At 41.5% G+C, this 21765-nt stretch overlaps 1 protein-coding gene across 1 annotated transcript; it reads right to left on the reverse strand.

The window, feature by feature from the left end:
* Nucleotides 1-2566: 2566 nt before the first annotated feature.
* On the reverse strand, nucleotides 2567-20790 carry LOC109621317 (ubiquitin carboxyl-terminal hydrolase 36). The gene is made up of 4 exons (XM_062854497.1): nucleotides 19549-20790; nucleotides 11060-11320; nucleotides 9255-10971; nucleotides 2567-5298 (listed from the first exon to the last, which is right to left on the reverse strand). Exons 1-4 carry the CDS (start codon nucleotides 19865-19867, stop codon nucleotides 4488-4490), a joined length of 3108 nt encoding a protein of 1035 aa, XP_062710481.1. The 5' UTR covers nucleotides 19868-20790; the 3' UTR covers nucleotides 2567-4487.
* Between the last annotated feature and the right edge of the window lie 975 nt (nucleotides 20791-21765).

Genomic DNA, 21765 nt, shown 5'->3' on the forward strand with positions numbered 1-21765 from the left:
AACAAAAAAACAATTCTCATCTACAAAAAGGGCGACAAGTTGGATTGCCGGGAACTATTGCGTGATCACACTACTGAGCGCTGCCTACAAGATGTTCTCTCAAATTTTATGCCGCCGTCTATCATCGATTGCCGGACAGTTCGTGGAGCAATATCATCGCCGAACGCACTACAACGGACCAGATGTACGCCATCCGCCAGGTGTTGCAGAAATGCCGCGAATACAACGTGCCCACACATCACTTGTTCAGCGATTTTGAATCGGCGTATAATACAATCGATCGAGACCAGCTTTGGCAGATTATGCACGAATACGGATTCCTGGATAAACACATACGATTGATCGAGGCGACGATGGTTCGAGTGATGTGCGTAGTTCGACTATCAGGAACACTCTCGAGTCCCTTCGAATTTCGAGGGTTACGACAAAGTGATGGTCTTTCGTGCTTGCTGTTTAACATTACTTCAGTAGAGAGTCTAATAGGGAGAGCGGGAATAAACACGAGTAGAATGATTTTCACGAAGTCCGACCAGTTGCTTGGTTTCGCTGATGATATTTATATTATAGCTCGCAGTGGGGTCGCGTAACCTCACTTTTTATTTGTGCACGGCACGGCCCTAAAACTTGCAATTGCAGGGAATTTATAATCATTTTCTAATTATCACAAGGAAATTTAATTAAAAATATTCAAAAATTTATACTTGGTGCACAGGTAGATTGAGGTTAGGGAATCGCCAATGATAGCTCGCAAATTTGAGACAATGTCGGAAACGTACATTCGACTGAATAATGAAGCCAGGAATCGGATTAGTCAAAGTACAAAGAACACGAAGGCAAAGGGCTCTAGGGAGAAACTAACGTGCCTGCCATCCCGAGTTTCTTTTGATGAAATCGAGGAGGTTGAAGAATTCGTGTATTTGGACTCACTGGAGACCACCGACAACGACACCAACCAGCAGGGAAATTCAGAGACGCACAGTGGCAGAAAATCGTTCTTACTTTGGACTCCGCAGAACTCTACGATCGAACAAAGTTCGCCGTCACACGAAGTTAACTATCTAAGGTCTGTATGGTATGTGGGGGCAAGATGGGTCAGTACCGTTTTCAACCGTACTATTTATTTTTTGAATCTTTCTATAATTTTCCCAGATGAACGACGTGGATACACAAAAAAGTGATATATTGTTTTTAAAATTCTTTACGTTCCTTACGCAGAAAAAAAAAATAAAATATTTTTTCGTTATACTCCTTATGCTATACATTCCATATAACTACGTGTTATGTGTAGACGGGGCAAGATGGGTCACCCTAATTTTTCGGTATGTTTGCATAGTTTTTAAAAATGTTTTATTTTTCATAGAAAGGCTATTATGTGACCTACATTATCGAAGCGACTAGAGCGCTGAAAATTTGTGAACATATTTTTAATATTTTTCTACAAAAAATATAAGTTTTCAAAGTTTTTTATGGCTACTTGAATAAAAATATTCTATTTCTAAGAATAATCTACCGATATGTTTCAACACTTCTTTCATATAATCTGTACGTATGTGAAGCTTAGATTTATAGAGAAAATATAGAAGATCTAGTATTTTTTGTTGGAGAAAAAACGAATTTCTGATAGCTGACCCATCTTGCCCCCGTAGAAATGAGGTGGGGCAAGATGGGTCATGTTTTGACAATTGTTTGTCAAGAAGCAGGTTTCAAACTGTATGACCTTTCTATACCCTTATATCATAGCTGACTAGTGTACCTAGAAGTCGTGATAGAAAACAGAGAAATGCTATTTATATTCAAAATGTTATAGGGATCCATTTCTTGGGTGACCCATCCTGCCCCCACTTACCATATACGCAATAATCCGGACACAGAAACACGGCTGCAACTCTGCAATGGATCGATAAAATTGGCCAAAATTTTCACTGGAAACTCTTTGGTGTATGTTTATTATTTGAGCAAAATTTGATGAAGATCGGTGGGATACAGCCGTGTTTCTGTGTCCGGATTATTGCGGATACAGACCTTACAAAACGCTGATTAGACCGGTAGTCCTCTATGGTCACGAAACATGGACCCTACGTGTAGAGGACCAACACGTCCTTGGAGTTTTAGAACGGAAGGTATTGCGTACTATCAACGGTGAAGTGCAGATGGAAGACGGGACTTGTAGAAGGCGAATGAACCACGAGCTGCATCAGTTGTTGAGAGAACCAACCATCGTTCACATCGCAAAAATCGGGTGGCTACGGTGGGCGGGTCCCGTCATCAGGATGTCGGATAACAACCCAACTAAAATGGTTCTCGAGAGTCATTCGACCGGTTCAAGAAGACGAGCTAGGTGGGTCGATCAAGTGGAGGACGATTTGCGGTCCCTTCGCAGAGTGCAGAACTGGAAACACACAGCCATGGACCGAGTAGAATGGAGACAACTCCATCGTACAGCAGAGGACACTCAGGCCTTAGTCTGATTGATAAGGTAAGGTCTAATTCTAGGCAAACATGGGTGAATAACTTAACTACTATTATATGCAGTCATCATACCTAGGTTTACCGAAAACAGCTAACGTTACGGTATCATAATTAACTTATATAGTTTATTATTCAACTTATGCATGTACAGTTCTGTTTTTGCATCATTTTTTTTCGCTTTGCAATTTTTTTTTTTTAATATTGTGTTCTCGTCAGTATTTTTTGTCCGTTTCCATCTTTTTAATCAGTGTGCTACAATATTGGTTTTCTGCACTTGTTAAGTGGGGTATGTACTCATATTTACATTGTAGGGAAGGTGGCTAAACTATAATCCATTTTCAGAAGTAAATCTACAATCCAGGCAAATTTATTCCTTCCATTCGGCGTGTTTTAACTTGATCGTTTGCTTTGACACTCTTTCAAAAAGATCTGACAGCCGCACACTTTGCTTATTGTGTTTTTTTTTTTGCTTCACTAGTTATTTATGTAACGAGTTGCAAAAAGTTGATTTTTTCAGCACGAGTCGTACATTTATCCAACGAGGCCTGCCGAGTTGGATAAATACGAAGAGTGCTGAAAAATCAAATTTTGCAACGAGTTCCATACAACATTTTATGCAATGATTTTTTCATAATGCAACTCATTTGAGTTGTATAATGTTCATAATGCAACTCAAATGGATTGCATTATGAACATTATGCAAGTTTTTTTCATTATGCAACTCATTTTAGTTGCATAATGAACCGGCACAGAAAAGTAGGTAATTATGATACTGAAATGAGTAGTATAAAACAGAATTTATGACACTGAATTGCATAAAAGTTTTTTTTTCACGGCTTTGATGATTAATGCTGCTAGAACTATCTATGGTTTATAAAACGATGCACGATTCTGGTTGATCAAGGGGTATATTCTAGTACCTCACAGGCTATGAATCAAGAATGCGATTCAGTCTTTCTCGAAGGATCGCGATTTCTTTTAATGTCAGGTGTTAAGGTTTCCCAACCGTAATCTGATCATCCGATGATGGTGGAAAAGGAACATGAACTCCGAACGTGGCGGAAACGGAGAAAATGAGAAACGAAAAAACGTGGAAACACGCATAATGGACTGATGACGCCAATGAGGAGAAACTGACTATTTTGATACTAGATGTGTGTTTTTCCTAAGATAGTAATGATCAAAAGCAATCAGTTCACTATTCGTTTATTTTACTTTCCGTCACTGTATAGTTCAGATATTATTTGTTCAAGCAGCGTTGCGTGTATAAACGTTACGGTTTGCGTTTCTTATGTTACATATCTTGTCGATATTGATTAGAGAACTTTCAGAATATGCAGAGGTATATTTTATTTCTGTTCTTGTTGTTTCAATTAGCTGGGCTAGGATTACAACTTTGCCTACTTGAATCTAACGGTACCGTTTTAATTTCATCTTTTATACCACCAAAAGAGAAACGTGAGCTAGAGACAAGGTTTATTATTTTCTTTACACAACTTGCGTCCGCGCTTGACCAATAATGCTTTAGCACTGACGTGAATTCTATGAATTAAGATAACTACTAACACTATTTTCCATTGATAGTGTGCCATATAAAGAGCTACAAGATTTCTAATAAACTATTTACACAAATTTTCTCAGGCTTATCGGTTCACACAAACGCGGGTTGGTTTGCTCGCTTGAAAAAATGCTTCATCTGGTGGATTTCGCCTAGGGCCATCGTCGGGACGGGACGGGATCGGGGAGTAGGGAATCGGGGGTAAAACAGTGTGGCGATAAAAAAGATAACTTTCTTCCTTCTTATCGACAGTTTCTTCGTTCGCATTTATTCGTTTGTACCGACAAATGTTCTCTCTTATTTAGTTTTACATATATTTACAGGGGAAGGAAACAATAATCGAGATGATGGAAATGGAAGAAGAATGAAGGACAAAAGTAGGAGAGTGGTAGGAAGAAAGTGCACGGCCTACTACTACTGCTTACTAGTATTACGGCTGCTTGAATTAAAATTTGTCACGCTAATGATGGTGATGAGACTTATTGTAAAAACCGTTGCGCCCGTGACGCCCGTTGCGGAACCCGTTGTTGTAGTTCCGGGGATGATTTCCGTTTTGGTAGTAGTTTCCTCCTCGATTCTGGTAGTACTTTCCAGCAAACTGGTTGTTATTATTGTTGTTCCACTTCCTGTTGAAATTGTTGTTTCCGCCACCTCCGTTTGCGCCGTTCATCTGTTGATGCATCTGGAATGGGTTCTGCTGGTGTTGTTGCCTCTGTTGCTGCTGCTGATGATGGAAGTGCGTTTTGACCTTCTTCGACCGACCCCGATCCATTTCAGTGTCGCAATCGTCTTCGTACTGCCGCTTCCTGTCTTCCCGCCGTTCATTCGACAATTCGCGGTCCATATTGGTTTGCTGGCCGTTCCAGCTACGAACCGGTGCTCCGTAACCACGGTGCGAAAATTGGTGGAGCTGGTTTACGACGTCGTTTCCGTTGCCGTTGCGGTTACCGTTACCGTTACCGTGGTAACCGTTGTAACCGTTATTATACTGCCGATTGTTTGGCTGGTAGCCGGATGCCAGTGGACCACCGCTTCCGCTATTGCCGTTCATGTGGCCATAGTTGGCGGGGGAGGAATTACCGGAAGTGGCAGGTGAAGTGTTGCTGCTGCTGCTACTGCTACTGCTGGTTTGTGGACGGTTGTCACTTACCTTCCAGAGGCCAGCTTTGGTTTTTATGACGGGCGGTGACTTGGGTGAGTACTCCTCTTCGACAGGATTCGAAGATCGCTGCTGCCTGTTGTTGTTACTTACTGGACCATGCGATTGTATCCTGAGAAATAAAGAAATATGAAGATTTTTCTTTATTACCGTGTCATTGTACAAACGCAGATGGAATTGCGATGGTCATAAAATATTACCTACATATTAACCTTGCTAAACCAATCGAACAACTATCACTGAGTTTCTTTGTGCAACTTCAAATCCCATGATATGAACATTACTGAAGTTTAGCGATTTCCACACATCATTACAGGATGTGAATGACCACCTGATAAGACAAATAAATGACTGTTCACAAATTAGCGTAACGTATGTAGACGTACAGCGATTTAGCCTTTTCATACGAAAAGCAAACTAAATCAAGAGAGCAGAGAATTAGCGAATGACGATTATAGATCTAGCAGATATATCCGTCAAGTTGTCCATTCTGATAAGATGCAAGAAATTTTATGTCATAAAGACATTTGTGAAATTTATTCCCAGATCTCTACAAGATTTTCTCTCAGATGTTGTCGCGCAATTTGTCCTAGTTTCTCACGTGATTCCATTCGAATATTTTCCGCGATTCCTTCCGGTGTTTATGTTGGGATTTCTCCCAGAACTTCTGCAGGAGTTATTCCTGGAATTTTCACTAAAGCGCTTAAAAGGATTTTCTAAAGAGTACCTATTTCACAAAGTTTCTGCAAGAGTTAATCCCGAGAATTCTCCCAAACTTTCACTAGTAATTTCTTTAAGAAAGTTCCGAAATTTCCGTGAGCTTTCTTCTGGAATTTCTCTCGCGAGTTTCACCTGAAATTTCTCACGGAGTATCTTACGATTCTCTCAGAAGATTCCTCCCGGGATTGATCTTGGGATGCCTCTCAAACTTTTTATAGGCTAATATTTTCTCCAGATTTGCCTTCTGGAATTTCTGCAGGAGCAATTACTTATATTTCTCTTTGAGTTCTACCCGTGGTTTCTTGCAAAGCTTTTTCCCAGCTTTTCCTCATAGTTCTTCACGAGATTTCTTGCAGTGATCGGGATTGTTCACAGAACTCTTACACCGAAACCCCCAACAGAAATTGCCCTGAGATTCAGGGTGCTCCTTTTGGGATTTTGGGGAAAACCGCTAAGGGAAATTCTTGAAGGAACTTTGGATAAATTGTGGAAAGATCTTCGAAAGGAATACATCGAGAAACTCCAAGAAGTATATCGCCGGAACCTCTGGAAAAAAATCTGCGAAGTACTCCTACAGAGACCCCGTGAAAAACTCCTGCAGAAATCCTTGGAGGAATTCATTTTTCATTTTCATTTTGCAGCATTTGGTGGGGCAATGAGAGCGCAAGTCAGTCCAAAGCCGATGATAAGGAGGGGTAATGGCTGAATAGTCTTTGCTGACCACATAAACGCCATGGGATAGGAAAAGGGTATTTTGGTGTGGGATTAGGGTGTTGATACAGACTTGACAATATCAATGCTATTCAGATGCAAAATAATTTTAAGGCTCAATAGTGAATCGCATACCTTCCAAAACCAAAAAAGAATAATCCACAAACTGCCAAGCAAGTCATAGAAAGAAATAGCGCCCGATTGTTTATTTTGTCAATTATAACTAACGGAAACTTCTACACTCTCCGACTCGCCCGGTAAAAATGTCCCTTCAGTTCTGGAAAATATATTATCCCCAATTAAGCCTTTAATCGAATTGTCCGCGTGGTCTTGTAGTACCCCTACTAGGTAAGAACCAGTCATTGCCATACATATTAAATGTTAGACATGACCCCATGGATAGCATTTGCATATGTAAAAGCTTTGCTGATGTGACTTTCCTATTAGGCAATTCTCTCATCTCATGTTTGTCTTCAAAACCTTGTCAAGCTTAGAAAATTGAAGTAACAATACATTACAAGGTTCGAATTCCCATAGAATGAGATCATTCATTCGCACTACAACACCATAGGAGATAATATCACATTGGCTGATTACAGTACAAATACGAAAAATCTCCCTTTTTCCCCTATCCGCAACCCGGGGACGCGCCCTGTTGGATTTCGAAAGCCTCGGAGAATATTACAAACCTTCAATGGCATTCCCATACACTAACCCACATTGCCCATTCAGGGGTCTGACTGGGCCTATTACCCTCCCTCAGTTTGTAATATTCTCACCAACTTAGAATTATATTTTCCCGGCACATAAATGACTTCGACAAATGATCAATATACTATGCAGCATCATGATCAGTATAACTGTATCAGATGACTTGAAGATCTGATTTTTACAGAAATGTTTGCCATTGATTATACATTCAGCTATTCCAATCATTACTGCAAAGCACATCGGTCACTTGCCTGAAATCAAAGCTCCCTGGAAGATATAATCCAAGCCCAGGGAAATCCTTGGAGGAATTCAGGTAGAAATCTCAGGATGAACTCTCTGAGAACCCTAAAAAACCTCGTAAGGAACAATTTATGAGAGCAAATAAAGCCTGTTCACGTTAAATTTCGGACACCAAATCGTTGATATTACAAACGATCCATTGGCAAAACATGCAATTGTCGGTGCTTCCTGTTGACTTTTGTCCTTAACCTAGAAAATAAACTTAAGTTCATACAAATCTGTCCATGATCGGCAAAGTTATGACGTTTTCAAAAAATGTTAAGAACATGGATTTTGCAAAAATGCGTCAAAAATATAAGAAAATGCATTTCTTCATCATCAAAAATAAACTGGATTGCTTCACTAACTATTTCTGAAGTGGTTTTATTTTAACGTACCAGTCCTGATGAATTTCTTACGAGATAGGAGATGTTTGTTTTTGCATCAAAATCAGGATTCACAAAATTTTTCGCTCATTAAAAACAGAAAAATCAATTAATTTTTCGAATGCCTCGAAAACAAGAGACGGAATGATAAGAATATGAATCTTTACGACCAAATAATGCGACTTTGAAAAAGCATCACCTTTCCTGAAACGAAACATGCTCATGCTTTGACGTATCGCTGTGAATTATCAAAAATCTATCGAATCACGCAAATCTATTCTATAATGAGTGAAATAGTTCAAATATCATTAATTTTGAATTGTGCATAGTTAAACTAAAATGATATTGAGAAAATTCCTTCGATTGGAATCAAAAGTATATGTTATTAGAAACAGACCAGAACGGAAAACATGACCGAAAACGTATAGCTGTGAGAATTAGCCAGTAAATATGGAAAATAGGATTCTAAAGTTTGAGATTGCCGATAGATCACAAAAATGTCTCGACTGATGTCAGAAACTAACTATATACGTAATGTATATTTTTCTATTTTTCTACGATCTTCACTTCATGTTTGAGTGGTATTTCAATTTAAATTTGTAACATAGTTCTCGAAATTCAGCAATTTTTTTGTGTCCAAAATTTAACGTGGACAGGTTTTACGTAAAAAATCTCTGGATGAAAAGAATCAGAATAAAGCCATAGAAAAAATCGACAAATCTCCAAAAAAAGGCTGTTAATATCAACAAGACTTCGCGGGAATTCTGCGAGAAACTTGCGAAAAAAATTAAAGTTGGAGGATGGAATACAAAAAAAAAGGATTGAATTGAAAAAAGACACATGGATACAATTTCGTGGGCACGAATGATTACAAAAGAACGGAATCAACCGGTGCCGTAATTGTTTTATTTTCCGAATAGGATGAATTTGAACGCACAAGATTAATAAGGGCACGGTGACCCTATTTGTCAAAAACACTCTTTATGATGCATTCGCAATACTAGTGTAACGGTTACACTGTTAAACATTGGTATTTAGTTTTTTTTTACAAAAATGCGCAAAGTTATAGATACGCGCACGGTAAAAGAAGATTGTCTATGATCCTAGCATTAGACACAGAAGGACCTTTTGATAATGTCTCATATTCTTCTATGAAGAATAAGAAATTTTTACATACTTCAAAGAATTAAACTTTGATACATACGTTCATAATATTTGAGCAAATCCCATATAAAGTCACATTTAAAAATATCTCACTCACCGTTCCACGTCTCCATCACTATCATCGTCGTCGTCCTCATTCGCCTGGTTCCAGCCGCCGTTGCGCTTCTGGCTGCTACCACCAACCGTCTGCTTCTGGTTCTCCTCATCTTCGCCATCCTCGTCATCGTCCGCGTCGTACGGCACTAGACTGACCGATTTGCGGTTGCCGTTGTGGTGCTGGTGGTGACCGTTCGGGATGTTGCTGCCGCCACCGTTGGTAGTCTTCGACGAGAATCCACCAGAGAATCCCGCACCCTTGTTGTTGAAGGTGGAAGATGATGATGGTTCCCCATTTTCGGATAAGTTCTTCGATGCTGAGGGACTATTGCAAAGTTTAGGCATTGATGGCAGTGAATATGATGTAGAAGGAGAAGAAGCAGCGGGAGAAGATGAAGGCTTAAAGCTACCGTTGTTGTTACTGCCGCCCGGATTAGCGATTCCGTTAAAGCTTGTGTTGCCGAATTTGCTCTTGGCATTTGAGGACACTGGGGAATTGCGGACGAGTTTGCTAGCACTGGAACCAGTCGGGCAGGGTTGTTTGTTGGGTGAAGAACCGGAAAGTGACGACGTGGTCGATGAGATCGGCGAAACCCGGGAATTGCTAGATGTGACGACTGCTTCACCTTCGTCCTCATCGTAGAGGCTCAGCCCGTTTGCAAAGTTTTTGGTTTTTTCTTGCGTCATCTTCTGAGGCAGCACTGGGCCAATAAAGTTCGGTCGGGATTCCAACTTACTCGGGATAAGAGGGTTGTTGCCAGAGTTGCTGCTAGACCCATAAACTCGGAGGGGTGACGAGGTGGGTCTACTGGTACTGGATCCACCTTCGAAACTGCTCCCGAACTTCCCGGTAGGGCTCCCATAGGCGTTGCCATAAGAAGACGACGTGGCAGTGCTGCAGGCGCTGGGCTTAATCCCATTCTGAACGTCCTGTTCGTAGAAAATTATATACGCACTAGTGTTGGTGACGTTCTGTATTGAAATCGGTCTAACTAAGCTGTCATCGAATACGTAATAGGTTCCACTTTCGGTTCCTCCTATCGCCGTGTAATGTCCGCAGTGCTGGGTACTTCCCAAGTGAGTGACCATGGAAGCCAATTTGTAAGTCAGTTTACCATTTGACACAGCAGTCTTCGACGAGTATGGAGTCAGGTCCAGCCGGGTTTTCAACTCTACATGCTTGTTAATTTTACCTCCCATCATGGAAAATCGTTTGAGCTGAATGCACAGTGCAGAAGGTGCGCGTTCAAGGGAAAACTGCTTCGTCGCGGCTACCTTCTTCTTACAAGCTTCACACTTGTACTGCATTTCCTCGAGTCGTTCCAGAGCAAAGTACGTTTGAAGGGCCTCCTCGATGGAACTCACCTTCCGAATGTCCAACAGCAGATCTTCAAAGTGCTGGAACGTTGTGGACACGTGCTTGCAGTTTAAACACTTGACCTCGGACCGCAAATAACCTCCCAAGATCTGATTTAATGGTGTAGTTTCCTTGCTGTACTGGTCCAGCTCTTTGCTGTTTTTGAATCTCGCCAGGTAGCACTTTTCCATGGCTTCCACCAGATAGCGCAGGAATTCGTGGGCATCTTCCTGTCGTCCGGGAGTCAAGTGTTTGCAAACCGATCGAAGTTTCGAAACTACCATGTACGGTTTGATTGAGCCCTGATTGTTCTGCGATGCGAGCAACGTCTTGGCCATGGCGCAGATTATGCATCCTTGACCTGTAATGAAGACAAATGAATTGTTAAACATCTTTCATACTTATTACTACTTATATCAGCTATCACACCCCCATCAAACGAAACCTACCGTTAACGTTATCGTCGCAGTGCTCGCGGTGGGCCTTGTCCGACAGGAGCCAGTTGGCGATGGCCGGCACGTGGAACAGAGCCTGCAGCGTCGAGTTGAGATAGCACGTGTTGCCGACGTTGGTGAAGCCGGCACCGACGTTCCACTTGTGTCCGGTGGCCTTCCAGCCGAGTTGAACGTTTTTCCGCGGGTAGAGCACTGGATTCGGAACAGGAAGCTGATCCTTGCCGGGTGCCGATTGCGATGACGAATTGTTGCCATCTAGAAGAACAAAATAAACAACACCCATGAAACGAAGTAGAAAACAGCGGGACAGAGTTTAAGTGATGCGTACGGTAAAAACTATCGTTGAATGTGAGACGAGCAAGTGATTTGGTAAGAGATTCCACTTGAAATCGGTCGGATGGTTTGTTTTGATTATTGTACATTGGAGGACATGAAAGTTGCGCGAAATACGAACGAAGCTGTCAAAAATAAACTACGAGTTTCATGGCGTGCTAAGACTATTATGACAACAATGGTAACGGCCAGGGATGGGAACACTCACTTTCAAAGAGTTACACTCACTTGCTGTTTTCTCAGCACAGAAGCGTGCAATCAAGAAACGATGTATGGACGACTTTTGCATTGTGGTTTTGTCTAAAACTTTGCCGAATAGAGTAGGGGTCGCACACGCATACCAAAGTCGTGACAGAGTTGTAAAAGCAACTCTCCACGAGGTGAGTGTAATTTACATTCACCTCTTGGAGAGTTGCCTTCACAGCTCCCTCACGACTTCGGTATGCGTTTGCGATCCCTACTCTATTCGGCAAAGTTTTAGACAAAACCACAATGCAAAAGTCGTCCATACATCGTTTCTTGATTGCACGCTTCTGAGCAGAGAAAATATCAAGTGAGTGTAACTCTTCGCAAGTGAGTGTTCCCATCCTTGGTAACGGCACTGATAAAAATCCGAAAATAAAAATTTAAAGACAAAACATAACCTAACTTTTATGAATGCCACAATGTTTCTTCCTTAGAGCATTGCCACGAGTGTCCCTATCTCTATTTCCGGGCCCTAAATAGGCACCCATGTTCACGCCGGTGGTATTCTCAATTTAGTTGAAAATCGAAGTTTTCGACTAGCGAAATTAGATTTTTCTCCAAATCCATACGCAAGTGGTGCGCTGTATAGTAAACCTGGTCCGCTATACAGCGCACCACTTCCGAAGTTAGGTCCGACGCACGGATTTGTAGAAAAATCCAACTTCGCTAGTCGAAAATTCCGCTAATTGTTGGTAGTGATGCTAATGCTTACCATACTTGTTACCATATCATCTGGGGCAGCTCAGACATTAACTTGAGAGGCTCCAGTTTGATGGAGTACTTAAGTAGTACATATCTTGCATTACTTAACATAGGCAACCGCTCAACCTTCATGGTATCTGCTAGAGAGGAAGTGTTAGATATAACGCTTTGCTCTAACAGAATTAGTCATTAGCTGACCGATTGGCATGTGTCAGATGAAGAATATTTTTTCAACATTTAAATGTTACTTCGCAAACATTGCGTGTTAGGAATCCTCGGTCAACACACTGGAATCTCTTTACTGATTTGGTTGCGGGCAAATTTCATGGATTCTTACCATCAATTGACACTCCAAGTGATTTAGATGATGCCGTTGATACTACAACGACCTTCATCATGGAAGCTTTTGAATAAGCATGCTCTTTACGGTCTGTGAAGATCACAAGAGGAACCCCTTGGTGGAAGTCTGATCTGGCGAAACTCAGGAAACAATGTAAAAAGAGTTGGAACAGACGACGTTCGGCTGGTTCGGAGGCTATCAGGTCGGCTCGCAAGGCCTACCAGAAACCTCTCCGGTCTGCTGAACGATCCGGCTGGAAAACCCTTTGTACAAATGTTTCCAGCTTGAGTGAAGACAGCCGGTTAAACAAAATCCTTGCGAAATCTAAGGATTTCCGGGTGAACGAATTTTGTTTGCCAAATAGCGATCTGACGTCCTCTGATAAAGAAGTTCTGGAATGCTTATTCAGCACACACTTCCCTGGATGTGTGGATATTACATCTTCGGATGAGCCTGATGTCTTTTCTTGTAGTTATGATTCTTTAGCTTTGGCTCGATGCCATATTGGAAGCCGCACGGAGTCATGGTATATCTCTAATGATTTCCAATTGGATTCATCAAATGCTCAAAACCCGATATCTCTTCTCGACATTGCGTCTAGCAGGGATTAGGAAATTGAGTGTTTGTGGATGCCCCCAAGGGGGAGTCTTGTTACCGCTTTTGTGGAATCTCGTAGCAGATACGCTATTGAGGCAACTCAATAATAGCGGTTTTCTTACTTATGGTTTTGCCAACGACTACCTAGCATTGTTAGTTGGTATGTGAACCATCACTTTTTTTGACCTGATGCAAAGCGCCCTTCGGGTAGTTGAGGGTTGGTGTCGTCAATATGGCCTTTCGGGTAATCCGAGTAAAACATCTATTGTTCTTTTTACGGAAAGGCGAAACCGTAATGGCGTTCGACCTTTGCGTCTCTTTGATTCTGAAATCAATGTGACTGAACAGGTAAAGTACGTTGGAGTCATTCTTTTTTCCAAGCTTTCCTGGACACCTCATTTTGAGTTCAGAATCAAGAAAGCTTGTATGGCCTTCGGACAATGCCGGCGTACCTTTGGTACAACTTGGGGTCTAACACCCAAGTATATCAAATGGATTTACACAACTGTTGTTAGGCCAATATTGGCCAATGGATGTCTTGTGTGGTGGCAAAAGGGAGAAATGAGAACGATCTAATCAAAGTTAGGCCATCTCCAAAGGATGTGCCTAATGGTGATGTGTGGAGCGTTCTCTTCAACTCCCACGGCAGCGCTCTTTGACGTTGCTCCACTACACATTCATCTCAAACAAGAAGCACTTTCTTGCACTTACCGGCTACGGGTACCCGGTTTACTAGAGGAAACTCCTGTGAACCGCACATCAACACACACCTCGTTCTTTCCCCTTTTGGTGAATTGGGACAAAATTGTCCTTGCTCCAAGTGATCTTACAATTGCTTGTAATTTCCCATATAGGACATTTTCCACGAAATTTTCTTCCCGGGAAGAGTGGACATCTGGATATCTGGAAAGAAGTATTTCAGACGGCATCGTATGTTACACTGATGGCTCCCTTCTCGAAGGTCGAGCAGGTGCTGGTGTTTATTTTCGTGAGTTAAGGCTGTATCAGTCTTACTCACTTGGTAGACACTGCACCGTTTTTCAGGCCGAAATCTTTGCTCTTATGTGCGGAGTGGAATCGACACATCAGCAGCACGTAATGGGCAAAGTAATATACTTCTGTTCAGATAGCCAGGCTGCTATTAAAGCACTTGCTTCGGCCAACTCTAGGTCGAAGATAGTTATCGCTTGTTGAACTCAAATCAAGGAACTGAATTCACCAAACGCTGTTCACCTTGTATGGGTGCCTGGCCATTCTTCCATCGCTGGAAATGAAATGGCGGGTGAGTTAGCTCGTACTGGAGCATCACATGACTTCATTGGCCCTGAGCCAGCTATTCCGATATCGAAGTGTTGGGTAAAGCTTCAGATTCACACCTGGGCTGCCACTCAACACAGACAATACTGGAATAGTTTGGAGTTATGTTGTCAAACCAAATTGTATAGTGCTGAGCTGAGAGAGAGGAGACAGCTCACTGACAGCCACGATGTTTACCTTTCTTCTTCTTACTTGTTTGTACCACTTTGGGCGCCGCACAATGGTTTGAAAATATAAAATTGGTCAAAAATGATTTTCTTATTGAGTTTGCTGCTACAAACCATGAACAATTAATGGATTCGTTGCGCTGGTTTGAGAAAACTGACCATCATTCTTCTTCTTCTTCTTGGCGTAACGTCCTCACTGGGACAAAGCCTGCTTCTCAGCAGTGTGGCAGGCACGAAGATACTCTATGCCCAAGGAAATCAAGGAAATTTCCTTTAAGAAAAGATCCTGGACCGACCGGGAATCGAACCCGTCACCCTCAGCATGGTCATGCTGAATACCCGTGCGTTTACCGCCTCGGCTATATGGGCCCTCATTATTTTATCTTTTTTAATTACAAAAAAACGGAGCCGTATTTTAAAAAGAAATTTTGGAAATTTGACCACCTTACACCATCAATGTGCGATTTTCAGTTGGGTTCGCGGTGACAGTTTGTGACAGGTCCTCCTTGACATTAAGTAGCACGCAATCGAAGCCAGCTATCTCCTCTCTCTCAGGTGCTGAGCCATCTCTACGGGTGGCGAAGTATCTAACTAATCTGTCTAAGCAGAATTGCAGCATGCTGGTCAAAGCATTGACTGGCCACTGCCGACTCAGCTATCACATGGCGAATATTCAGCAAGCTGATTCATTTGCCTGTGATAGCTGTGAATCCGATTAAGTGAAACTGACTTCAGAAACCTGAATCTTCAGGATATTCTGTTGTTCTTAACCCGCTGTGGTAAAGAGCTATAGGCTCTCTTTCGCTTTATTTTATGCGTTATTACAGTGCCCTTTTCAGGGCGCTGTTTGAACCCATTGTGGTACGCTTGTGCGTTAGTACCCTCTTCCAGGGTATTTTTCCTATTTCCCTACCTGTTCCTATCCCCATCCAAATCCTTTTCCCTTTTTTCCCTCAGGTAGATGATGAAATAGGCTGTTATTTTGGCGATGGCCCAAATGTCCCAAATGGAGGATAACGTGCCTCTGGAGCCGGCCTTCTGATACCTGATGGACAATTGTAACCGTGTGTTACATAATTAGAAGATTTTTAATGTGCTATTTTTGTTTGGATACTGTCACGTCTCTTAGGTTAGTAGGTGTTGGATTAGTAGGGTTAATTAAATTAAAATATTATAAAATTGTATGACTAACCCTACTAGGGTTAGTCATTTTAAAATTTAAATATGTTAAAACATTACAAAGGTATAGAGTGGGGACAAGTGGAGGACATATTACAAATTCAGAGTGGGTACAACTGCACATATCCTAGCGGGCGTAGAAGTACACAAAAGGGGTGCCGACAATAACCGTCTCAATAAAGAGGGATTGTAAGGATTGAGGCGCAAAGAAAATTCGCCATCCCTGAGAAAAGTTCTGGCGTTCGTGTGCTTCGGATCGTAAATATCAAAATTGAAAAGTATAAGTGTCCTTAAGTCCTAGTGAAGTGAGTGGTAACTTTATTCGGGTGAATCATCAATAGTTCAATCAGGACCTTTTGTGGTATCTTAAGGTACACCACCGCCATTTTGTACGCCAACCTTTAGGGTTGGTGAAGCACACGACTCGGCCTAGTGGTCCCTTGTTGGCCACTACGCCTAATCGTAAACGAGTAAACCCGCTCTGGTCATGCGAGGCCATAATAGTTAAGGAGTAATTCCTCGGGACCCCTAAGGGTGCCCTAACCGTAAAAGAGGACCCCTCTCGGCAGAGTCTCTCCGGCCTTGTCCTGGGCTCTGTCGATATCCGTCAAGGAGGGAAGACGCCAGCGAGACACGTAGATCGCACCATTCCGTCAAGCCGATCTCCTACCGATCCAATAGCCATTTTCCGACCACTACTACACCACCCCAAGCCGTAAATCCGTTGGCGGACAGGCCGTCCAGCCGCAGCAGCATCGGCGAGCGCTCGTCCATCGGCATCGAGTCTACGCAGCGCTCCACTACAGCAGCAGTACCGGTACGTCCCCAAACCCCCATATTCAATAAAACTACCCACTCTACCCCATAAAGTACAATAGTCCTTTAATAAATTACACCCACACCATTCAAGACAATAGATTTTTCAATAAACACCAATAGTTTTCATTCAAATTTTCATACTTTTCCCCTAACCCAAGCAAGGTGACAGTATCTGCACGCTGGTCGCGGAGCCCCTCCGATTGCCCAGTAGTAAGCCGACCTTGAGACCCAGTTCTAAGGGTCCCTTGCTACTGCAGTTTTACCGCGAGTTTTGCCCGGGTAACACAATCGCGCCCGAATTTTTGCGGCTACAAGTAATGTTCCGAGTCAATGTTTGGGCCTCTGTAGGACCTCACATCTATGACGTCCGAAACCATTTCGATTCGAGCATTCAATTTCTTGAACCTCTGAGGTAACAAAACAAGAACCGTACAGAAATCGATGCTTCTTTGCCTTTCAATGACAATAGGTAAATCCAACGGAAGCTAACGATCCCTCCGCATCTGGTGGCAGGAATGAGAACCCTATGAAAAACGCGACTCCTCCAAAATTTCACATGGCGCAGCATAGGCAAAGGGCACTTTTTCGTATCGAATTCCGCATCGTAGAGAAACAAACGAGCACTTTTTGGAAAGAAAATTTAATTCTCTTTCAGTTGCGCTTAGATCCGGTAGGTACTTACGAACAATTTATGTGATTAATTTGAGGAGCTCTTGCTATGCCTCCGGAGGGTGATCTTCCGGATTTTTTGTTAACTGGCCAATCCGATGTTTGTCGGCGTGGGCATAGAATGATGATAATGGAAGCCATTGCAAATGGAAAATAGCAACTTCTAGAGCAAAAAATGAGTAAAATTTGACGACAAAAAATTGACTTTTTTATGTAAACAAACTATTTTCTCCTTACCTCACCAAGCGCCTCTACAATTGGGGGTCATCTGGATTAGCCTATTGCCACAAAAGATCAAAATACTGGTCGCAGTGGCTCATCCAAACAGAAAAAAAAATCGATTGCCACTAGGAGTTTCTGTAAGCTTCCCGTATGTATCTCTCAAGATATATGACCAAGGTCAGCTAGAGGCAAAGAACAAACCAAGGACACAATAATAACACATTTTGCCATCAAATCTCATTTTACCATTCTTATGTTAGGCCGATGCAAATATTTATAGTTATTTATGTAAAAGGTTGCAAAAAGTTGATTTTTTCAGCACGAGTCGTACATTTATCCAACGAGGCTTGCCGAGTTGGATAAATACGAAGAGTGCTGAAAAAATCGAGTTTTGCAACGAGTTCCATACAAAATTTTATCTTTTCATAATGCAACCCATTTGAGTTGCATAATGTTCATAATGCAATTCAAATGAGTTGCATTATGAACATTATACAACTATTTTTCATTATGCAACTCATTTCAGTTGCATTATGAACCAGTTCGGAAAAATTGGCCATTATGATACCAAAATGAGTTATATAAAATATAAATTATGATACTGAATTGCATAAATTTGTTTTATGTCACCCCCCTTCAAAAATCCCAAAATATTGAAGGGGCAAAAAAAAACATGGCGGCCCATGCCACCATTTTCAATAAAAAAAATGTTTTCAAGCAACAATTTTTCAATTGTTGAAAAATATTTTTTCAATAGTGACTATTATTTTAAATTTTTCAATAGTTTTTTTTTACGTTTTAATTTTTTTGTTCCTTATTTATTTTTGTCCCCCCCTCGTACCTGATTAGAGGTCTCGGACATAAAAGAAAAATAATATTTGCATCGGCCTTATTTATGAACAATTGGCTTCTTTGGCGCTGTTGAGATAATTCCAAATTCTGAATCTGCATGCCAAACTGAGCCGAAATCCCAATTTTCATGGATTTTGGTGCCAGGGAACCTATTTAAAAATCAGTTTGAAGTTTGTATGGGAGCGATTTGTTGAATCATCTCTCGTAGCGTTTTGTACTGGACGGAGCTGTCAATTAGTTGTCCAGCTGTCAAAAGGTGATTTCAAAAAATCTCTTTGAAATTGATTTTAAGTACCAAAAGTCCAAAATAATGTTCTGAAAATTTGAAAAAAATCATCGTGGTTCAGAAAAAGGTGCTCTTTCGTATAAAATCAAAAAATCAATACATTTTTCTAAATTTTAAAACCCAATTCGCTAAGAACAAAAAATAACTGAATAATAACAAAATATGCAATCATAGCAACATAAGTTCTTCTGAACAGCCTAAGTAAAATCTGGAGCAACATTTGAAAAGGGCCCAAGAGGTCTTGTGTCTTTTTTCGAAAACGGTCCGTAGCGCATAACAGCAGCCCGCCCTCGTAAATGAACACCGTTAGGCAGCATCCATTTATTACGTAACGCTAAAATCGACATTTTGTTCTTATATGGATAAAATAAGTTATTATTTAGTTATTTTTGGGTACAAAGTCAGTTATTATTTTTGTTCTTTAAGCTTTATTCCCAACAAACCAATAACAAATTTTGCCATTTAGCTATTCATTTTTAATGGCAAAATTTGATCTTCGTTAGTTTTTTCTTCTATCCGGGAATCCGTTCAAACACCAGTTCTATCTTCTACTGGTATGTCTTCTACTCTACAAGCAGACTTAGTTTAACCTTCACTAAATTTGGTATTTTAAACAAAAAAAGATTCAATGAAGTAATTACTTGTCTAAAGCAATCATCTCAACACGCTGCGATCGCGTTGATCGACTCCTCAGTTTTTTTTTTTGCCACTATGACGATGATAGAATAAAGGCCTTTGATCGATCATTACTTACCTTCTGTATCAACAGTCTCGAATACCGGTTCGCATGAAGACGGCGATAGGTTCCTAGTCGAGCTACCCGCCGTCATTTCAACAGTTGTACGATTAATAAAATCCCTCCCAACGAATAGGCTCCAAACGAGGAACAGAACCCTCGATAAGGTCCGTAATATCAGCTGATCGATCACCTGCCTAACAATCCGCCCCACCGACAGGATAGCCGGCGGAATGGTCACCACAAACGGTTTCCGTGCCTGCCGTTTCGGGACGCTTCCGCGAACCGTCCGGGGCTTTCGAGGGCGGGTAGCTGCCCGGCTTGCGGTGGAACTCATCGTGTAGCAAACAAAACGGAAAATCAATCGATACCATCCGGAAGGTCATAGCTCTATGGCAAGGCCGCCGTTGCCGCCGACGACGTGCAACTATGTTTTTCAGTTGCCGACCGTGTCTAATGGCAGTTATTACCACCCCAGCGGGCAAGGGGAAATAATTGCACTTTCTGTGGCGTTCGAACAGAGCAGAGCACGCGGTAGTTGTTCAAATGGTACTATTTATTTCCTTTTATATTTATTTCGTAGACGGTCACGCGGACACGGTCGGTTCGATGAATGTATGTATGAATGTAGTAATTTCACTTTCTTCCTTGAAAAATGTTCGTTCGCCCTTTGGGGGTCAAGATATTCGCGGGGCTGTTTAGAAATGTACAAAATAGAGCTTTCCCGTGAGATGGTTCTGACTAGCTTTGCGTAGCAAAAAAAACTAGATTAAGCTGAATAAATTACGAGTAATCGCGAGTGGCGTCATAATGTTGCTATTTTAAATGACTTTTCTAGATTTTTCTAAAAATTCGTTAAGGTATTCCTTGTGGAACTTACCCACATACCTTCAGGGATTCTTGCAGGAATTCTTTCTGGAATTCATGAATGACTTCGTTCTTCGATTCCTCCAAGGGCTTCTATTGGATTCCTTGAAATGTCTACACAATTTTCTATTGCGTTTCCTCCAAGAGATCCGTCTAATTTTTCTGGAGCTTCTACTGAAGTTTCTGCAGGAGTTCCATCTGGGAATCCTACAAGTATTAATTTAGGAAAAGTTTCTTTTGGGAGTCCTTCAGAAGCTCCTTCTGGGAATCCTCTAAGACTTCTTTCTTGTAATTCTCTTGGAGTTCTTTCTAATAGTCCTCCTGGAGTTTATATGTGCAAACTCTACTGGAATCCCTTCTGGAAATCTTCCGGAAGTTCATTTTAAAATCTCCCAAGACTTTTTTATATTTATAATTTTATTTACGTTTATTTATATTATGTATAGCTTATTCCACACGAGATTGTTTCTAGAAATCCTTCAGGAGTTTCTTTCTGGTAATCCTCCAAGGATTATTTCTGTGAATCCTCCTTAAGTTTCATCTGGAAATCCTTAACGAGTTCGTTGATCTAATTTATTTATAAATTCCACCCAGGTCAAGGAAAACATGTTACTCTTTGCTGTAGCAATCTTACTTTGGCTAATCCTTCCCGCAAATTTCGAATATATACCTAAATAATTACGCGTTTCAGTTTTCAGACATTTGAATGCTGTCAGGCTCTAAAACAAGAAAAGCTCTATTTTATTTGTACAAACTAATTATCTACACATTGATTGCCACCCAATATAAAATACATTTGCCACTAGTGTTAGTACTACCAACCCCTTATCTCTCTTATCAATTCGCAGGTATGCTTTTGATTCGCTAGACATACAGATGTATTGAAACGGAACGTGCGCTGCGAAAAACGTAAACACTACGCCGAACACCTCTTTCGGCTTTTCGCTAAAGTGTGGTGAATATCGCAGGCTGTCAAAATTCAGTCGTTCTCGCGGCGCGGCACTGTCATTGTATCGTATCGCAGCAGGCGGTGCTCGGATTTATTTTTGTTCTGATCGCAAGCTTCGTTCCTCTCCTTCTTCCCGCACACCCCACCCACACTCTTTATGAACACTGAACTTTATTTGCAACGCCGCGAAATTTGGGTCACCGTTTTTCTGTTCTTCTCAGTCACGGATTAAACAACCGGAAGTGAAGTTCCACTACACAATATTCGTATTAAATCACTGAAAATGCGCGAAAAAGAGCAAATTCACGACCAGCGAAAAAATCGAACCGCAACACATCGTATGCACCGCCAACCACACGCGAACAAGACAGTCATCCGTCAAACGACCGAAGGCGGAAAAGAAAAATGAAAAGAATCGA

The sequence above is a fragment of the Aedes albopictus genome, chromosome 2, assembly GCF_035046485.1.
Source record: "Aedes albopictus strain Foshan chromosome 2, AalbF5, whole genome shotgun sequence".
Taxonomy (NCBI): Eukaryota; Metazoa; Arthropoda; class Insecta; order Diptera; family Culicidae; genus Aedes; species Aedes albopictus.